This window comes from Dermacentor albipictus, chromosome 7 (assembly GCF_038994185.2).
Source record: "Dermacentor albipictus isolate Rhodes 1998 colony chromosome 7, USDA_Dalb.pri_finalv2, whole genome shotgun sequence".
Classification (NCBI taxonomy): Eukaryota; Metazoa; Arthropoda; class Arachnida; order Ixodida; family Ixodidae; genus Dermacentor; species Dermacentor albipictus.
In genome coordinates, this window is record NC_091827.1 from 107,120,199 (window position 1) to 107,138,977 (window position 18,779).

The 18,779-nt window shown below is 45.1% G+C and overlaps 1 protein-coding gene across 1 annotated transcript in view; it reads right to left on the reverse strand.

Moving 5' to 3' along the window:
• Nucleotides 1-18,779, reverse strand: part of LOC135903468 (glucose dehydrogenase [FAD, quinone]-like) — a 119,782-nt gene that overhangs the window by 34,911 nt on the left and 66,092 nt on the right. The window contains exon 7 of the mRNA XM_065433793.2: nucleotides 4,565-4,709. Coding sequence (XP_065289865.1) covers nucleotides 4,565-4,709 — 145 coding nt within the window. The remainder of the gene's footprint in view (nucleotides 1-4,564; nucleotides 4,710-18,779) is intronic.

The window sequence follows — 18,779 nt, forward strand, 5'->3', positions numbered from 1 at the left end:
GTATGGCGCGACGTCTTGTATGTTGTAAACGATTCTGTGAGACGTCCTTAAGTGGTTTAAGTTCGTATGGCCGGACTTTCTGCTGGCGTTGAGGCGGACGGAGCACGCACCGCGATATGTGCGCGAGTGTTTGAGCCTACAATCAGGCTCGAAGAGAATTTTGTCTTTCCGAATTTTTCATTCACTAATGTGACCTTATTGTAGTATTCTTCTCTAGTCCTAAGCTGCGGTTTAGGAGCAATGGAAAATACGCGATGATCGCAACAGCGTGGGTGCCGTTCTGCTACGATAGGAGCTGTGCTTTTATACTTTTACAAGCGTTCAAACGGTTAGCTGCAGATTACATTGCATGACTACTAGGTTCGGTGGATAAGGTCTCCATCCATGAATCAAATAGTTTTGGTGAACAATAACAGCATAGCATACAGTGTGAATTAGGCTTTTCCAGCAAAGTGACCGTTTGCGAACTGCGCGAACGTCCTAAGCATTGGTAGGTGCTGGATTACAGATATCTTTGTTCTATATAGCGCATGGTTCAAGCATATGGAATCAACGTTTATAGATCTATAAACGTTGCCATCTATAAGCTATGCGAGGTCGTATCGCGGCGTTATCCCGTTTTCTCTCTCTTTTTTGAGGAAGAGGACAACCGATGTTTTCTTTCGGTTACGTTCGTTTTGTTCTCTACTACGCAATTACGCGTATTACGGAAATTTGCTCCTAAAAATCGCCATCGCATTCTTATTATGCGATCCCTCTCATATAGTATAGCTTTACGGGGCAAAAAGGCAATGCCTCAGCACATAGCTTATATATGTATCATGCTGGTTCACCAACTGCAGTGATCACTGTATTGAGCAGCGCCATCGGCCTCATGCAGGAGGCTAACGTAGACATATAGTGATTTCAAGCCTACTAGATTTCACATGCGTGTGAACGATGACAGTAGATCACAAATATTTGATAGCGCCTGCCCTATGCGCTCTTACGTTTTAAACCCTACACCAAGTGATCAGATTGTGAGCACATTTACCATTTCATGCTGGTAATAGAGAGACACTGGTTTGCTTCGTTGAATTAAAACCGGAGTACGCAAAATAGCTCACAACACACACACACATACACACCGCGGCTGATAATGCGAGTCACATGTTTGCGCCCCTAAGAGATATTTCTGCGTACTGTAGTTACCGATGCACCGAAAGGCTTCCCCGACGATCTTATATCAGAATCAGAATTAGAATCAAAAATTTATTATTAGAAGTTGGGTCACAATTAAAAGTACTTAGTATGAAGAAGGAGGTCTCATAGTGAAAGACTGTATCGGGACCTCCTGTAGAAGAACAGTTATTGTTACTATTATTATTTTTATTATTGAACAGCTACAACAACAGCATATAATAAGGAAGTATACAAGCAACAAGAAAAGAACGGTTACAGAACAAAGTACAGGATTGATTACAAAAAATAACAAGGTTTAGCATATCTCATGGTAGCAGCAAAATTGTGCGCGAACAAAATACCAGCAGTTTATTTACAATAACAAATGAAAAAAAAGAGAAAGAAAAGAGAACAATGACCGAGTACAGTAATCATTGTCGTTAATCTGTCAATAAAAATGAATTTTTAGTTCTCTTTTAAAATGTGATAAAGATGTTGTCTTTTTTATTGTGAAAGGAAGGATGTTCCATATTGATATGGAAGAGAATTCTACAGTCTCCTTACCATAGTTAGTACGGATTCTTGGTAAAAGAAAATTGTTATTGAACGCAAATCTGGTGGGACTATGAATCATCAGGTTAGAAGGCGAAAATGGGATCGATGGTAGTTCATTACTCACAAATCTGTAGAAAAAAATACCTAGGTTGTATATAGTGAGTCCAGATATGGTAAGTATGTTATTCTCGTGTAGTAGGGAAGTGGCATTATAAAAGTGGGGGCTGTAAGTAATTATTCGTATGGCTCGGTTATGAACTGTCTGGAGTGATGCAGTATGAGTATTATAGGTGTTACCCCAACATATTATGACATAAGTAATGTGAGAGTGGACAAAAAAGTGGTAAATTGAGAGTAATGTGGCACGTGAGAAGTAAGGACGTGTTTTAATTAAGATGCGTATACCATAAGCTATTTTCTTTTTATGTGCAATATAATTGTGATATGTCAAATTACGATCAAGTAGAACACGAAGAAATGATGAACATGAACTTGGAGGAAGGTGGTGAGAAACGAAAGTGATAGGTGGAATGGATGGTGTGTTTCGCTGATGAGAAGAGAATACAACAAATTTAGTCTTAGTGGCATTATTAGATAACATGTTAACATTACACCACCTTAGGATATTTTCTAGGTCAGTATTTAACTTATTAACGAGAGATGAGATATCTTTATGAAATGTGAATTTAGTGGTGTCATCTGCGTAAAGAATGCATTTTGTGGAAGAAAGACAGTTAGGTAAATCATTAATATAAACCAAGAACAGAAGTGGCCCCAGGATAGATCCCTAGGGCAGACCAACGTTAGTAATTCGCTGTCTAGAACAAGCGTTGGAAATGGAAACAACTTGAACTCTGTTATATAAGTAGCTTTTTAGTGGTGAGAGAGCAGGCCCACAAATGCCAAGAGCTTCGATCTTCGAAAAAAAGATATTATCATTTATGCTATCAGATGCTTGCGTTAGATCGATAAAAACTGAGGCGGCGAAAAGTCCTTCGTCGATTAATTTTTTTAGTTGATCAGTAAGATGAATAAGTGCCATCTCTGTGGAATATCTGCGGCGAAAACCAAACTGGCTTGCAGAGAGAATATTAAATTTAGAAAGGTATTTCGTTAGCCGTATTTTAATTAGCTTTTAAATAACTTTCCCAAAGAATGGCAGAATGCAAATAGATCTGTGAATATTTAATAATGAGTTATCGCCTTTCTTAAAAACTGGGATGATTTTGCCACGCTTAATTTGAGAAGGAAATTAACCAGTCTTGAAAAATAAATTAACAATAAATGAAAGTATATCTGAAATTAAGTGCACAATTAATTTATTGTTAGGAGGGTGGACCACATCAATTCCAGCACTGGCCACTCTTTGAATATTTATAACTGCAGGTATTTCTTCCGGCGTTGTAGGAAATAACAAGAATGAATGAGGTAGGCGGTTCATGCTGATGGTCTCTGTAGGAGAGGTAAATTGTTAGGAAAGAAAAAAACTACTAAAAGCCTCAGCCATATCTGCAAGGGAATTTAGCTCGACGCCATCATTTAAAATTCTCGATACTTGGTTTGGTCGTGTGTTCCTGTTTAAGAAAGATAATAATAATAATATTTGGGGTTTTACGTGCCAAAACCACTTTCTGATTATGAGGCACGCCGTAGTGGAGGACTCCGGAAATTTTGACCACCTGGGGCTCTTTAACGTGTACCTAAATCTAAGCACACGGGTGTTTTCGCATTTCGCCCCCATCGAAATGCGGCCGCCATGGCCGGGATTCGATCCCGCGACCTCGTGCTCAGCAGCCGAACACCATAGCCACTGAGCAACCACGGCGGGTGTTTAAGAAAGAGTTGACAATCTCCCATTTTTTTTTTACTTTTAATAGCCGCCTGTAAAATGTTTTGCTCGAAATACAATCACTTAGCTGATTTCAGTTTACAGGTAAGAGTGTTACAGAAGTTTTTATATCGGGCAAGTAAGTTAATGTTAAACGGTTGCCTTTTGGTTTTCCTATATCAGTTATCCCGTTTACGCAATGATGTTATTAACTGCTGCGAGATCCATGGATTGTGAGAAAATGCTACGGTTTTTTTACATTTCTTTTTGCAGGTGAACTGCCGTAGGTATGATATAATACATATCAAGGGACATTGCGCAAATTTCACAAAGTATGATCTAAAACATCTCGAAATCGTTGCGCAGTACGCGACAGCAAAACTTTCCAGCAGCGCCGCGCCGGGTCGCCCAAGCCAGAGAGAAGAAAGGGCTCGCCTCGCGCCCTTTCCTCCTCGCCCGATGAAAAAGGCTATATCAGTTAGGTGAAAACCAATTAGCGTTGACAGTGATCGCGAGATGTGTTCTGTCACAATTTTTTCCCTTGTTTGTTGCCGTTTCGTTCACACTGCGCCTGTTGCTCTACTAATCTGATCGGGCACGCATGTACCCAGTGGCACATGGCCAGTTCAACATACCCAATGGCTCATGTGGTCTATTCCAATGTTATCCATGTCGGCAGGTACCCAATAGTGCCAATCCAGTGGCTCATACAAGAGACACGTTTTTTGTGACATATATCCAAAGGCGGAAATTGGCGTGAATTATGTCAAATACGATCACGGCGCCAGTTGTATGTAGTAATCAAATGTGGTAATAAGAAAAATAAATTTAGTTTGCGAACTTCCTTCCCAAGGAAATTACTCAACAGCATTATCGTATTGCTTCCGAACCCTGAGTTATCTCAAAGCTTCACCTACGCGACACCTGCAGTAGTTCCAAATGGGTCTGACTTAAACGTGGCAGGTTCCCACTAATCAGCAGAGTTTAATAGAATATTCTCACAGTGATGTGCACGCGTACCTCTTTTAAGCAGAGCGTACTCGGTGGCGGCGGCGACGCTTTGAGGCCACACTTCCACGTTCCTAGTTGTGGTGGCTGCCGTGCCTAAAATGCAGAGGTGGTCCTGGAGGTTCTCGCCCACCGGGAGGTCCGTCACCACTGGGATCTGTGAATATTCCGGGTGTGTGTCTAAATTTGCTTAAGACTAATATGACAGGCACTATTTAGTATACTTGTAGATTCCTTTCGTAATCACCTCTCCTCTAGTTATTCTATTGCGATGAAGACATGATATTGAGAGACGATGTGGCCTATCGGTGCGATAATTCAGAATGGTTTACGAATAATATCAACGTGCAAAGCATGGTGTACGTACGGATCCGCAGCCACTGTGCTATTTTTCCTCATTTTACAAACCCTCATATCAAAAATTGATTCACTTACTGCATGTTTGTATCGCTGCTGTATTGTTGCGCCTGCACTGCGTGAATGTATTGCACTTTTGTTGGGCGAATACGTGGTATTTGCATTTCTCCACAGCGTAAAACCCAAATTCACTAATATCTTGTTCAGGGGTGCTATGCAGGATGCGCGAGTTTCGCGAAACTCGGTATCTTCACGAGCTCTGGTGTCGAATGGCACGAATGGTACCGAGACACAGTTTATCTTTCGACAAGCCTCCAGTTTCATTGGTTTATCTAGATTCACTCTGGCTGGCTATAATTCCTTGGGCGATGCCTTCTGGGCGGTCGAAAAACTGGGGCTCATGTGATCATACCGTCGGTGCATGGTCGTGCCTTCTTTCACTTGTTTCTCGTTCCACCGAGTGCATTACATGCACAAGCGAGTTATAAAACAAACGCATTTAGTACAATATTATTAGTTAGTTTAACGTGGTTTAGAAGCATTTTAAAGCTTACAACATGTACACTGAATGTGCATTAGACTAATTTGTAATTTAGTACGCTTCGCATTATACCACGAGGGAACGCTGTGGTGGCGCCATCACATCCATTCACCGGGCGAGCATGGCGGCTAAGCATCGGAGGCGCCCAGTGTAAACAAACTCGTACAACAAGCTTGCAGTGCGCGACGTAGTGATCACGCTCGACGATGACCACTATATCTTGGATAGTTCTGTTCCTCCGTGAGCAATCTTTCCGCGCACCACGAAAGACTGCCAATAGCTTCGGCGATTTTACAGATCGCAACGCGCACCTACTGTTTACGGCGCAGTACTGAGGAAACAACTTGTCCAGTGCTGCTTCTGCGAGTGCGCCGAGTTTCTCCACTCAGCGTGACTGCGAGCGTCACGAACATTACATAGTGTGGGCAAAAGGCAGACATCCTATATAGCTACGATGCGACAAGGAGGTGGTACCGACGATGGATCTCGCTACCAACACAGTGAAGGAGACATCGACAAACTGCAGATAAGTAAATTTCTACTGTTTCATATTTAGCATAATAAGAGTGCACGGATGAAGTCGCTTTCGTAGTAACGAACTGAATGTCCAGCAGTTTAAAGAAGGCAGTGAGAACCAATGAGTGTTCGTGCTTCTATATGCAGGTAGGCCCGCGAAAATATGGAAAAGATGAAGGTAACCTTCACTAACTTGCTGAGATAACAGAAAGTCATGAGTGACATTAAGGCCGCAAAATTTATGAAAGAGTATCTTTATCCAAGTGAAATACCAATAGCAGGTACTGATATAAAGTAGGACACTTACATAAAAATTTCATGGGTTGAACAGCACATGGAAGGCATTACCGAATCGTGATCGCCACGTTACCGATATCCTTGAAAAAAAGTTTAGAATCATTGCATTCTACCGGTTATGCAATATGGTACATAAACCTGGAGGCAAACAAAGAAACTTGAGATGTCAATGACTGTGCAGAAAGGGAAGTAACAAAAATTGTTGGAGATAGCATTAAGGCAGGAAGACAGTGGCGTAGTAAATCGTGGCAACTGATATGCTAGTTGAGATTAAGAAAAAAAAAAGAATCGGCAGGTAGGCCATGCAGGTAATTGATCACTTGTTGCCAATTCATAACATGTGATTACATAAGCGTGACAGAATGGATGTCAAGGAGAGAGAACTACAGCCGAGGGTGGTAGAAAATTGCGTAATGGGACAAAAATATGATGTTTGTAGGCACAGGATGCAATCAGCTCGTATAAGAGGGGATTGTAGGGTGAGGCATTTGTTTTGCAGCGAACAAAAATAGTTTTGTGGTGCTGACAGTAGAGACTCGTGAAGGTGCGGGGCCACCTTAGCTGTTGGCACATTAATCAACATGACAATTGGCTGTGAAAAAGAAAACCCCAGTTATGAAAAATAAAGCAACCTTGTCCCAACGCATTGTTTAATTATGCATACTACACTAGAGGTTTCCACAGTTAAGGGCACTTAGTACTAATAGTGCAACGAGCATATTTATTTGTAAATAATGGTTTGTATGCGGATGATTCATTCCAATACACCGTTTTGCAGCAAAACATTCTTCTGCTGGAGGCACTCAACCGCCTGGTGGCAGTAGGCGAGTGCCAGGCACGTGCTCTTGAGAGTGTGGCAGAGGTCCAGAGGGCTGCTCTGCAACAGTAGCATCAGTGCCCTCAATGCTCTCCTGTCGAGCCCACAGAAGGCACCTTATAAAGCAGCTTTCAGTTTAATATTTTGTTTATTATTCAAGAACATGAATATAATTATTGCAGTAAACATCGAGCTGTGCATATTAGGAGACTTGTAACATGCATTGGTGTCCCTTCAAGATAGGCAAGAACGTTAGACAACCTGTGCCACTCTTGGACCATGTAAATAAAAAAGACACTAATGCAGCATACACGTCATTGTGCTGTTTGTTCTTTCTATGTGCAAGAATACAGTGCGTGTTGATTGGCCACAAGATGAACGGTGCGTGTAATTCACAAAAAAGACAGGAAACAGCAGGAGCTTAATAATGCTATCACCTATAGACTGTGCATATGACTGCAACACACCCCGATTCAAATGTGCCATTACATGCATGTTCGATACCACATATTCTTTAACATTGCCTTATAATTACATGTACTATATTTCACACATCCTAAGCCCTTGCATAGAACACTTCTGATGTATCCATTTCATAGGCGAAATAATTGAACACTTTGTCCTTTCGTGTTGTATAAAAAGCAGCATGCTTTACAGTCGGAAAAAAGCTTCAGAAGACAGGAGAGGCTCCGCCCAGATGACCAAAGCGCAGCAGCCGATTGCCTCCACGTCTAAAGAAATAGTCCCTCTCCAACGAGCAGGTATTAGTCTGTCCGGCGGCGCGATGTCATTCTAGAGTGCGTGCCCATTGGCGCAGGCTTGTGTTCACCTGCCTTAAAGTGCAGATTCCGCAGGCTCCTAAAGTTTTATCCGCCTACAGAAACACGTAATGCCTTGCACTAGTTGCATAGACTTCTGCAACTTGATAGCACACAATGATCAGGGGCAGAAATCTATAAAGGGATCCAAGCAAAGCTGGCTGGCCACACTTCCATTATCAGGGGCTGTAAAAGGTCTCAATATTCCCATGATGTCCTTGAAAAAGAGGTGGTGTTTGGCACTTCTTTAGAATCAAAAACAGATTACAGTGAATGTTGTGTAGCACGTCAAAACAAACTGAGCTTGGTTGTCTGCACAGCATGTAACGGGAGGTTGTCCTTCACATAGGAAACAAACTGCTTTGTCCAGTACAATTTTGAGGCCGGTATGGCACCTATTATGTCAACAGTGTCAATATACAAATTACACTTTTCACAGGCCATTGATTTCACCATTATTTTTGTCTGATGGTTCTTGCAATCAGTGCTTGTATAACATGAGCAGGTGGATTTGAAAGCAAAGCTTTGTTTGCAAACCTTCCGACTTCCATAATTGTACGGCAATGCACTGGCATGTTGTCGAATAGCTCACACTTCCTCGGTCCTGCACCAAGGAAGCCCAATGCTCTATTTGAAGTTGGATCGCACAACAATTCAACGGCACACAAAGAAGAGTAACACACACAGCAAAGCATTCTGCTGTGTGTATTTCTCATCTTTGTGTCCCGTCAAATTGTAGTGCAATTAAACTTCAAGCGACTATACCAATACACCCAGTCTTCAACATCACCAATGCTCTAGTTATTAGGCCACAATGGTGCCCATCTTTGAAATTTCCCGACACAATTTAGCTCTCCAAAAAATCACAAATGTTAAATTTTGCAGCACAGGTGTATGCATGCACGTGCCATATTCTTTACCACTAAACTCACAGGAATCAAAGGGGCAAGCATTAACCAGCCTTGCTGCTGCCGTTACCATTATCATCATGACACCAATGGAAAGACAGTGCCACATTTCAGTAAAGGGAGTGTCGGAGGGAAAGGTGTGACAGCGAGGGCTTACGATAAAAATAACGGTTATGAGACATGTTCAATGCCAATATACGCTGCATGTCGCTCAGCCTATTTTGGCATTGCGGCAAGCGTTTACTCGTTTGAGCATGTCACGTTTTGTGTAATCATTGCTCTAAAGCTGTACAAATGGTCTATTTGCTCTGCAATTTTTATTTTTATCATGGTGGGTTAAAGACCCACTTTTCATTGGCACCTGGACCCCATTTCTCCCGATATGTAATTTCGCCTTGGTGGTTCATGACATCTTCACGTACAGAGAGTTCTGCAGAGCATTGGATGTGCATTATTCTACTGCGCAAGAATTAGAGCCCCATTATGAGACGAAAGTATACAATTTAACCATCCAGAATAACGCCGCCCCCCCAAAAGAAGAAGATACACTGAACCTCTGGCACATGCATCGACGGTGAACAGAGCAAACAATCTGAAGTGTTTTCTTCATGCAAGCCATAACATTAAGATTCTCAATTCATTTTCATTTCGCCACAAATGCACAGGCACAACCGGCTTGGCGCAACATCCACATCTCGAGCTGCAACAAATTGTGCAATGCCTCGCTGTTTCATACTGCGGCCGATAGATTACGCATAACCAAAATTCAACATTGTGCATACTAAGTAACTTCACCAATGAAGAACCCCAAGTTCTTTATGAGATTAGGATTCATAGGTTACTTCACACAATTTAGAATATCTATTTATCTATTTATACTTAATTAACCTCTTTCCCAACAAAGTGAGCCATTTGGAAGGCACCCTGACAGACAAGTAGAACAATCGCCAAAAAGTCATCAACCAGCGAAAAAATCAGTATCATAACAGCCGCATATGAGATGTCGCTAACACAAAATTTAAGTCGGCTACACAGACGTGACAAATTTGGCAATATGGCGTGTCTAAACATTGCTTCAATGTTAATCACAGTAACGCTGACATTGAAGGCGCCTTAATTCCTACGTACGTTCCGTCGACACACCCGACTACGTTCGTAATGTTCCCACGAAGTAGGAAGCATTCTTTTATATATTCCCGCTCAGCCGCAGTATTCTGGAAAGCTACCCACCGCTTACGCACTGCCGCATCGATAAGCGCGTCAGACACATCTCTGGCACAGTGCCTAACAGTAGTTTGATGGCGTCCAATGTAACGCTCGGCGCCGACGCTTCTCTGAAAACTCCCAGTCTCGTAGAAACGGAGCGCACAGATGACTTGCTCTATGACGGTGAGCGAATGAAGCCTGCCACACTGTCTCCGCAGACGAGAGTCTTCGCCTAGCTCGTCACACAGCCGGCGCACTGATGTCTTCGACAGGCGAAAATGACGCTCAAACTCCCCGTCGGTCATGTAGGTGAACGGGTCCGGACGGTCATACTGACGCTTGCTGCCGCTGGACGCAATGAAACAGGCTGCTGCTGCCGCCGCCATGTTTCCGAGTTGAACTCGGAGGGGGTTTCGCGAAGTACGAGTTTAGCACGAGTTCGCCTGTTAGTCGAAACCAGAGGTCACGCCGCGCGCGAGGCATGTAACTGTTGTGCGCGCACCCACTACAGTTGGGCCACGCCCAACTTATCTTCCGGCAATAGCGACGCGGTGTCGAGCTGAGAGGCATCAATTATCTTGACCGCCGACATAAAACGCGCACAACGCACTGTCATCGGTGATGTACTGAGCACCACTATCAAAAACAAAGCGTTGACTGTCGCTGCCTTATGCATACATCTTCTCGGGCTGAGATGGCCGCACAACACGGTTTCATTGCCTGCATTATGGCGCGTAGCGCACAGTAAATAATTATCGGCACGTCATTGTAGCTGCTCACAAGGCGTCGATGCGGCGAGGAGGACGACGATGCTGAGGAGTGCGTATTGCAGCAGTCGTTTGAGATGGCTGCTCTGTCATCGCTGATGAAACGGAGCCACAGCGTCGTAAACACGATCAGCATCCGAGAATCGCTCGCTCTTCTAGACCCAGTGCAATGACATTTCTTCATCACAAGCACTGCGCACTCAACAGTTCCAACACCTCTCTCCGTTCGAAATATGATTTCATAACTGCACACAATAGCCCTCATCCGCCAAATGTGAGTGCTGCGGTGTCGTTACGATATCCACCTGCGTTCGCTGCTGGCTCCAGCAGAGGTACCTTCGACTGCAGAAGCAGAAGCACCTTCGACTGCACAACACACTCATATACTGTGTACATGCGCTCAGAGGCACCTTCACTGGGCAAGCGATGACAAGCGATGAAATGTGTCGCTGGGGAAGCACGCACTTTTCGCAATGTATTGCAGAGGCTTCGCGCACAAAGATAAACTGGTACATTTTCACTAAACTGCGTCGCTACGCGGTCTAAAATAACATACCGTCATTTCGCAGCGACAGCCGTTGTGTGGTCTTCAGTTGGTAAAGCGGGGGGCCTTAATGGCCTAGTGAAGCGCCTGCGATGAACAGCCATACCATGGCGCTGCGTTTCTATTCCCCTAACAGAGAAAGAGTGGCCATGACCCTCCATGGATCATGATCGACATTATTGAGAATAGCTCTGCAGCGCCCCTAGGCGACTTATCACCGTATAAACGCCCTCGTGCGTGCGACACGCTTCAATGTACCGCTTCTAAGCTTTCGCCTCACTGTCGCCACTCGCGGCAGGAAGTGCAAAATTTAATAATTTGCTCGATCTCCGTTTGGCGTTGAAAACGAAAAACAGATACTTAGAGAAATAAAAACGTTCGTTATTTTATTTGTTGTATTTTAACGTATTCGTTTGAGTGAAAGCGTGGGTGCAAGAATGCGCCGTATATACCCTGTTCGCATTCGATGGAGGAAAGGAAGATAGCGCCCGAAAGAGGAGGCACGCCCTTGACGCGCCCGGGGGCGCTATTCTGGACATTCCGCCATTTTCTTCGATGCGTGACGTAGGCGCGACGCAAACAAAATGGCGCTGGTGGCCCGGTTTTGCTTACGTAACGTGACGCCAACTTGACGTTTCGCCTAAGAAACTGAAATGAAGGCACTGAATGTAGCGTTATCGGTAAAGCAAAACAGTTTTCCTCCGCAGTAAAAATAAAGCAGCTATCTCAAAGCGTATGATTATTCTGTCGAAAACGCTTCTCGCTTCCGTCGTCTGCTGCGTACAAGCCGTCGTCTGCTTCAGTAGCTCGGATGCGTGTCCCTGGAAAATGGAATGAGTCATCGCATGTTGGCGCCAACGCGCTTGTTTTCTTTCTTGAGACAACATACGCGACCTACCAGTGGTGATGCGCGCACGTTCTAGGCCACGTTATCGCTATTTCGTGAAACGCAAGTGACTCAGCCCGACTCGGCTGGCTTAGAAACGGCCGAATATCACCGATAGCGTTGCGCGCGCCAGAGATATCCACTAGAGCGACGCAAGCGCCGGCGCTGCCATCTCTTGTTCATTTCGCTGGTTACTCGCACCGCGGGAGGGAACTTCAAGGCGCCGCCTTGCGTACATTTCTTTTTGTAAGTTAGAAAAAGGCCGTTGTAATAACTTTTGATTGTGCGAAAAGGCATTAATCTCGATTACAATACAAATGCAGCAGTGAAAAGTGGACAACATTGCTGAAAGTTTGCTATATTCAACCAATATTATTTCGTATAAACGCGTTCTTTTAAAAAACGATGGCCCAAAACACAAATGCCAACACCACCCGAGAGCGATGCAAATACTATGAGCACGCGTTATGAACAAAAGATTTTCGTGGCGCCAAACGACGGGGAAAATGTGGCGATACGCATTCCTCTTGGCTGCCATTGCATATGGCTTCCCATTAGCATAATTCGCGCGGCTCGTCGCAGCAAAAATTATGGCGGAAAATCTCAGCAATGGCGGCCCTGCGAAACGTCACGCCTCGTCAAAATGACGTTTACGAAACAGCCCTTCCTGTGACGCTCCTCATGAGATATTCCTTCAGCCAATCAGCAAGCTGGCATGGCGCATATCTTGAATCGCCACCACATATTCGCGCAATTGCAGATGCATTGCACTGGCTTCTGCACGCTACCGCTCACATTCTTTTTGAAGCGCTAACATCACAATATATCTGCCAAGGACCAAAAAAATGTATTAGTCCATAACATTTGCAGCTCCACGTCACGTTTCGTCATCTTGATGAAAACGCAAGATTACATTTTGCAATACTTCCGCTTCCCGGCACAAATTTCAAAACACGTGACCTCTCGACAGCCAATCAGAGAGTAAACATGGCGGATAATGGCGGCCGTGCAGCCGCCATGCGTGTCCAGAATAGAGCCCCGGGAAAGGCGTGGCAAGCGGCTCACGGCAAGTGTGCAGACAGACAGCGCGACAGTCACGGTATCACTACGTTGCGATAATCCGTTGATATCAATACGCGGCGCTGACGCGTTTCGTTGTGCAGCCTTCTGCGCTTGAAACATGGAAGCAGCGTGCCGCGCAGGGTGCGCTCATGTTGTCATACGCGGCTTTTTGTCTACATATTTTTTTGCCTGCACCTTCGGCGCGTTTCGCGCTATCTCTGTTCACTTACTGCCGTCCAGCAAACTCGGGTAAAACTCGGGTGAACGAGAAACTCGGCGCATCCTGCATAGCACCCCAGAAGTAGTATTTTTTTATTGGCTCGCCTTTTTCACTAATATAAGTCTATGCCGATGATCGTACCCCACCTGATTTTAGAAACTATTCTAGCATTAGAACTTCTTTAGCAATACGCACCCAGAGATTTCAATGAAAAAAGAATAAACTCCCATGACGTTGTCTAAATATTCGTTAGCATACCCGGAAATTTAAGTAGGCGTGCCCCCCGAATCGCACTATGAGGACCCCTCAATTTCAATCTGACCCACCCCTAAATTTATGTTTCGTCGCCCGAATAGAAGCGATCCCATCTCCAAACTTTAGTTGACCACCCTCGTATATCAAGTTCGCCCACCGCCGAATTGAAACTTGTCCACCCCCAAATTCAAGTTGACCCACACCCAAATTACAATTTGGCCCACCTGCAAATTTCAAGTTGATCCACCTTCAAATTTCAAGTTGGCCCACCGGCAAGTTTCAGTTGGACCACCCCTGCTATACGCCTCCCCCTGCATTTTCTACGAAACCGTATGTATCCATATGGGTACCCTTTTTGTCATATTATTTTTTTCAAATTATTTCTCATTGATTACAAAGCTGCCAATAATCGACATTTACATTATGATAATGGTTAAATGTCTTAACATCGCAAATTAGTACCTCAGTTTTACAGATTCCAGGCATTACACGTTTTTCCATGTCAGGGCTGGCGTGCTCGCCGAAGAACGCTTACGCGTTAATATAATAGCACCACAGTGCTCCCTGCAAATAATGCTTATTTGTCATTTTCCCATAGCGCCATCTGTTTAATTATTAATTTAGTGGTTCAGAGAACTCTCGTAGCCAGACACAGGTTTCGAGGTTCTTTAATTATGTCCTAACTTTAACAATGTTTTACATTTCTTCCAAAGTACGCACATTTATTTGTACTGCTTCGTGTTGTACACCCGTGAGGAAAGGTATACGGACCAGGGTTTGCGTGATGAATCTAATTTTTTCCTCTGTCAGTGAATGTGACTTCAAATGAAAAAGTGTAGTCCAAACTTGGCATTACGTACACTCTAGTGCACTGATCAGTTTCCGTTTACGCCTGTTAATTACAAAGAAATTCTGTTTTTTCAGTGACCCTGTGGTCCGCCGTAGTTTTGCTCAATGGTATGCTGTCCTTCAAGTGTCGTGGTTTGCTTGCGGTAACTTCCCAAAATCATAAGAATGTGTTTCATTGTCCAATAGTGCGTGGTAGCAATTGTGAAGGAACATATGAAATGATAAATTAGTAAAGTAGGGCGCAGCCAGCGAACGAACTGGGTACGTGCCACGCAATGGCAACGGCGCTCTTCTACCTGCCGATCTTCTTCGTCACAATCACCCCCGGAATCGAATAGTAGCCATCCTGGCGACCTAGGCAGAGGTTGGCGGTTTGTAATACTGCTTCAGCCGGTCAATGTGCACAGTCTATCGCCCCCGATGACGCAGATCGGAAGATGGCGATACGGGCTCGACCACGTAGTTCATGGTGATGTTTGTGCAACCACGCGGTAGGGCCCGTGGTACTTCGGGAGGAGCTTCGACGAAAGGCCAGGAGCAGCAACAGGTGGGACCCAAAGCCACACGAGTCAGTCGACGGGGAAGGGGTGAGGGGGAGGATTGAGGTCATAGCGTTCTTTTTGGCGGCACTGTTAAGCAGAGGTCCAAGAACGGGCCAGTTGACGGCAGTTCATATCAGTGGTGCTGTTCATATCAATGTTCATATCAATGGTGCTGTTCATAGCAAAGGTGCGTATCAATGGTGCTGGAGGGATGGCAGCCATAAAGTAGAAAGAATAGTGAGAATCCGGTAGTGGCTTGAGAGGCAGTGTTATATGCGTAAGTGACGAACGGAAGTACAAGGTCCCAGTTGGAGTGGTCAGATGCGACATACATTGATAGCATGTCACCAAGAGTTCTTTTGAATCGTTGCGTTAAGCCATTGGTCTGTGGATGATAAGCAGTTGTAGTGTGGTGAATAATTTGGCATTCAGATAGGAGTGACTGCAGGGTATCCGAGAGGTACGCGGCCCCGATCGCCCAACAGTTCACGAGGTGTGCCATGGCGGAGAACGAAGTTGTTTAGAATGAACGAGGTGATGTCTTTCGCTGATGCGGCAGGCAAGGCGGCGGTTTCAGCATACCGTGTCAAATGATCTACGGCGGCAACAATCCATCGGTTGCCAGCGCCAGTAGATGGAAGAGGCCCGTATATATCAATGCCGACACGGTCAAATGGCTGAGCTGGGCAGGGAAGTGGTTGGAGAGGTGCGGTGGAGAGATGCGGGACACATTAGCGTCGCTGGCAGGCAATGCAGGAGCGTACGTATTCGTGGACGAAGGTGTACATCCCTCACCAATAATATTGTAAGCGAAGCCGTGCGTAAGTTTTTGACACTCCGCCGTGACCACACTGCGGGTCCGAATGAAAAGCGGAGCAGAACTCCTGTCATAGGTGGTGAGGCACTACTAAGAGCCATTTGCGGCCGTTATTGTGGTAGTTGCGGCGGTATAAAAGTCCGTTCCAGACTGTGAAATGCAGCGCCTGTCGGCGTAACGGTCGAGGTGCCGAAGTTGCCGGAGGATTGGACAAAACGTCGAATATCATGACGATCCATGGGTCTTTTCGTTGCTCCGAGGCCATGTCCAGGATTTCAAGAGGCGAGATGTCATGCCTGTCGGTAGAAGTGCTGCTGTCTGAAGTAACTGGGGAGAGCGAGAGAGCATCGGCGTCAGCGTGTTTGCGGCCAGAGTGATAGACGACTTGGATATCATATTCCTGGATTCGGAGGGCCCACCGAGCGAGGTGGCCCGACGGGTCTTTTAGGTCGGCAGCCAGCAAAGTGCATGTTGATCCGTCACCACGTCAAAGCGTCGACCGTAGAGATATGGACGAAATTTTCGAAGAGCCCATACGATAGTCAGGCACTCTTTTTCTGTTACTGAGTAATTGGCCTCAGGTTTCGTGAGGGCACGACTGGCATAGGCGACTACGCATTCGGCATTAGTGTTCTTGCGATGTGTGAACACGGCACCAAGCCCGACACCACTGGCGTCAGTGTGATGTTCTGTAGGTGCGCTTGGATCAAAATGACGCAGGATTGGCGGCGACGTGTGTAGGTGACGAATAGTGGTAAAGGCATCCTCAGAGACTTCCGAACACGCAGAAAGTTTATTGTCGCCTTGGAGCAGTAGGTTTAGTGGTGCGATCACAGTAGCGGAATTGCGAACGAAACGTCCAAAATAAGAGCATAGGCCAATGAAGCTGCGTAGTGCTATCAAGTTAGTGGGCTTCGGAAATTCCGATACGGCGCGAAGTTTAGCAGGATCAGGAAGAATGCCTTCTTTGGAGACAACGTGGCCTAATATAGTCAGTTCTCGAGCCGCAAATCGGCACTTTTTTAAGGTTACCTGGAGACCAGCATTCCGGAGACAGGACACAACTTGATGTAAATGCCGAAGATGTGTCGGAAAATCAGCAGAAAAGACGACAATGTCGTCGAGGTAGCATAGGTAAGTATGCCACTTCAAGCAGCGTAGGATGCCGTCCATCATGCGTTCGAAGGTGGCGTGCATTGCACAGAACGAACGGCATTACAGTGAATTCATACAAGCCGCCTGGTGTTACAAACGCGGTTTTCGAACAGTCAGCGTCAGCCATAGCCACCTGCCAGTCGCCGGAGTGGAGTTCTAAGGAGGAAAAAACTCCGCTCCTTGCAAACAGTCAAGTGCGTCGTCAATACGTGGGAACGGGTATACGTCCTTTCGGGTAATCTTGTTAAGCCTTCGATAATCGACGCAAACTATATGGTGCCGTCTTTCTTTTTAACTAGGACGACTTGTGATGCCCAAGGAATACTAGAGGCTTAGATGACACCGCGATTGAGCATATCGTTCACCTGGTCATTGATAACGCGTCTTTCAGTTGCCGATACTCGGTAGGGACGCTGTCGAATTGGTGCATGGCTCCGAGTGTCGATAGTGTGCGAAACACTCGTTGTGCGGCCGAGTGATGTTGCTTGGCAGTCAAAAGACGAAGAGAAGCCTTGGAGCAAGCGAAGTTCGTCGCCCTGCGTCGTGGTAAGGTCACTGGCAATAGATGGCGTAACAGAACGCGGCAGTGACTGAGGAGGCGATGCCTCGAGAGTAGCAAGGTAAGTGAAGTCGTCCATCGTGTCAAATATTGAAGATGAGGTCAGTGGTTCTACTCTGCCAAGGCTGTAGTTGTGGTGGTCCTTCTTCCGGCATTACGAAGACGACCTGCACTGTCGGATTATGAAGTTCCAGAATTCTGGTTGAACACAGCAGCTCCAGCAATTGTAAAGGGGGGTTTATTCGGCTCGTAGAGCAGCAGCGACAAACTCAGCGCCAGCAGGTAGGGCGCAGCCAGCGAACGAACTGGGTAAGTGCCACGCGATGGCAACGGGGCTTTTCAGCCTGGCAATCTTCTTCGTCACAATATGTATATATATATATATATATATATATATATATATATATATATATATATATATATATATATATATATATATATATATATATATATATATATACATATTGTGACGAAGAAGATTGCCAGGCTGATATATACATATATATATACATATATAAATATATGTATATATATATATATATATATATATATATATATAACATCATCAGCGTGGTTACGTCTACTGCAGGGCAAAGGCCTCTCCCATACTTCTCCAACTACCCTGGTCATGTACTAATTGTGGCCATATCGTCCCTGCAAACTTCCCACTCTCATCCGTCCACATAACTTTCTGTCGCCCCCTGCTACGCTTCCCTTCCCTTGGAATCAAGTCTGTAACCCTTAATGACAATTAGTTATCTTCCCTCCTCATTACATGTCCAGCCCATGCCCATTTCTTTTTCTTAATTTACACTAAGATGTCATTACCTCGCATTTGTTCCCTCACCCTAAATACACTCTACTGATGGGCGACTTCAATGCCAAGGTAGGCAAGAAGCAGGCTGGAGACAAGGCAGTGGGGGAATATGGCATAGGCACTAAGAATAGCAGTGGAGAGTTATTAGTGGAGTTTGCGGAACAGAATAATATGCGGATAATGAATACCTTCTTCGCAAGTGGGATAGCCGAAAGTGGGCGTGGAGGAGCCTGAACGGCGAGACAAGAAATGAAATAGACTGCATACTCTGCGCTAACCCTGGCATCATACAAG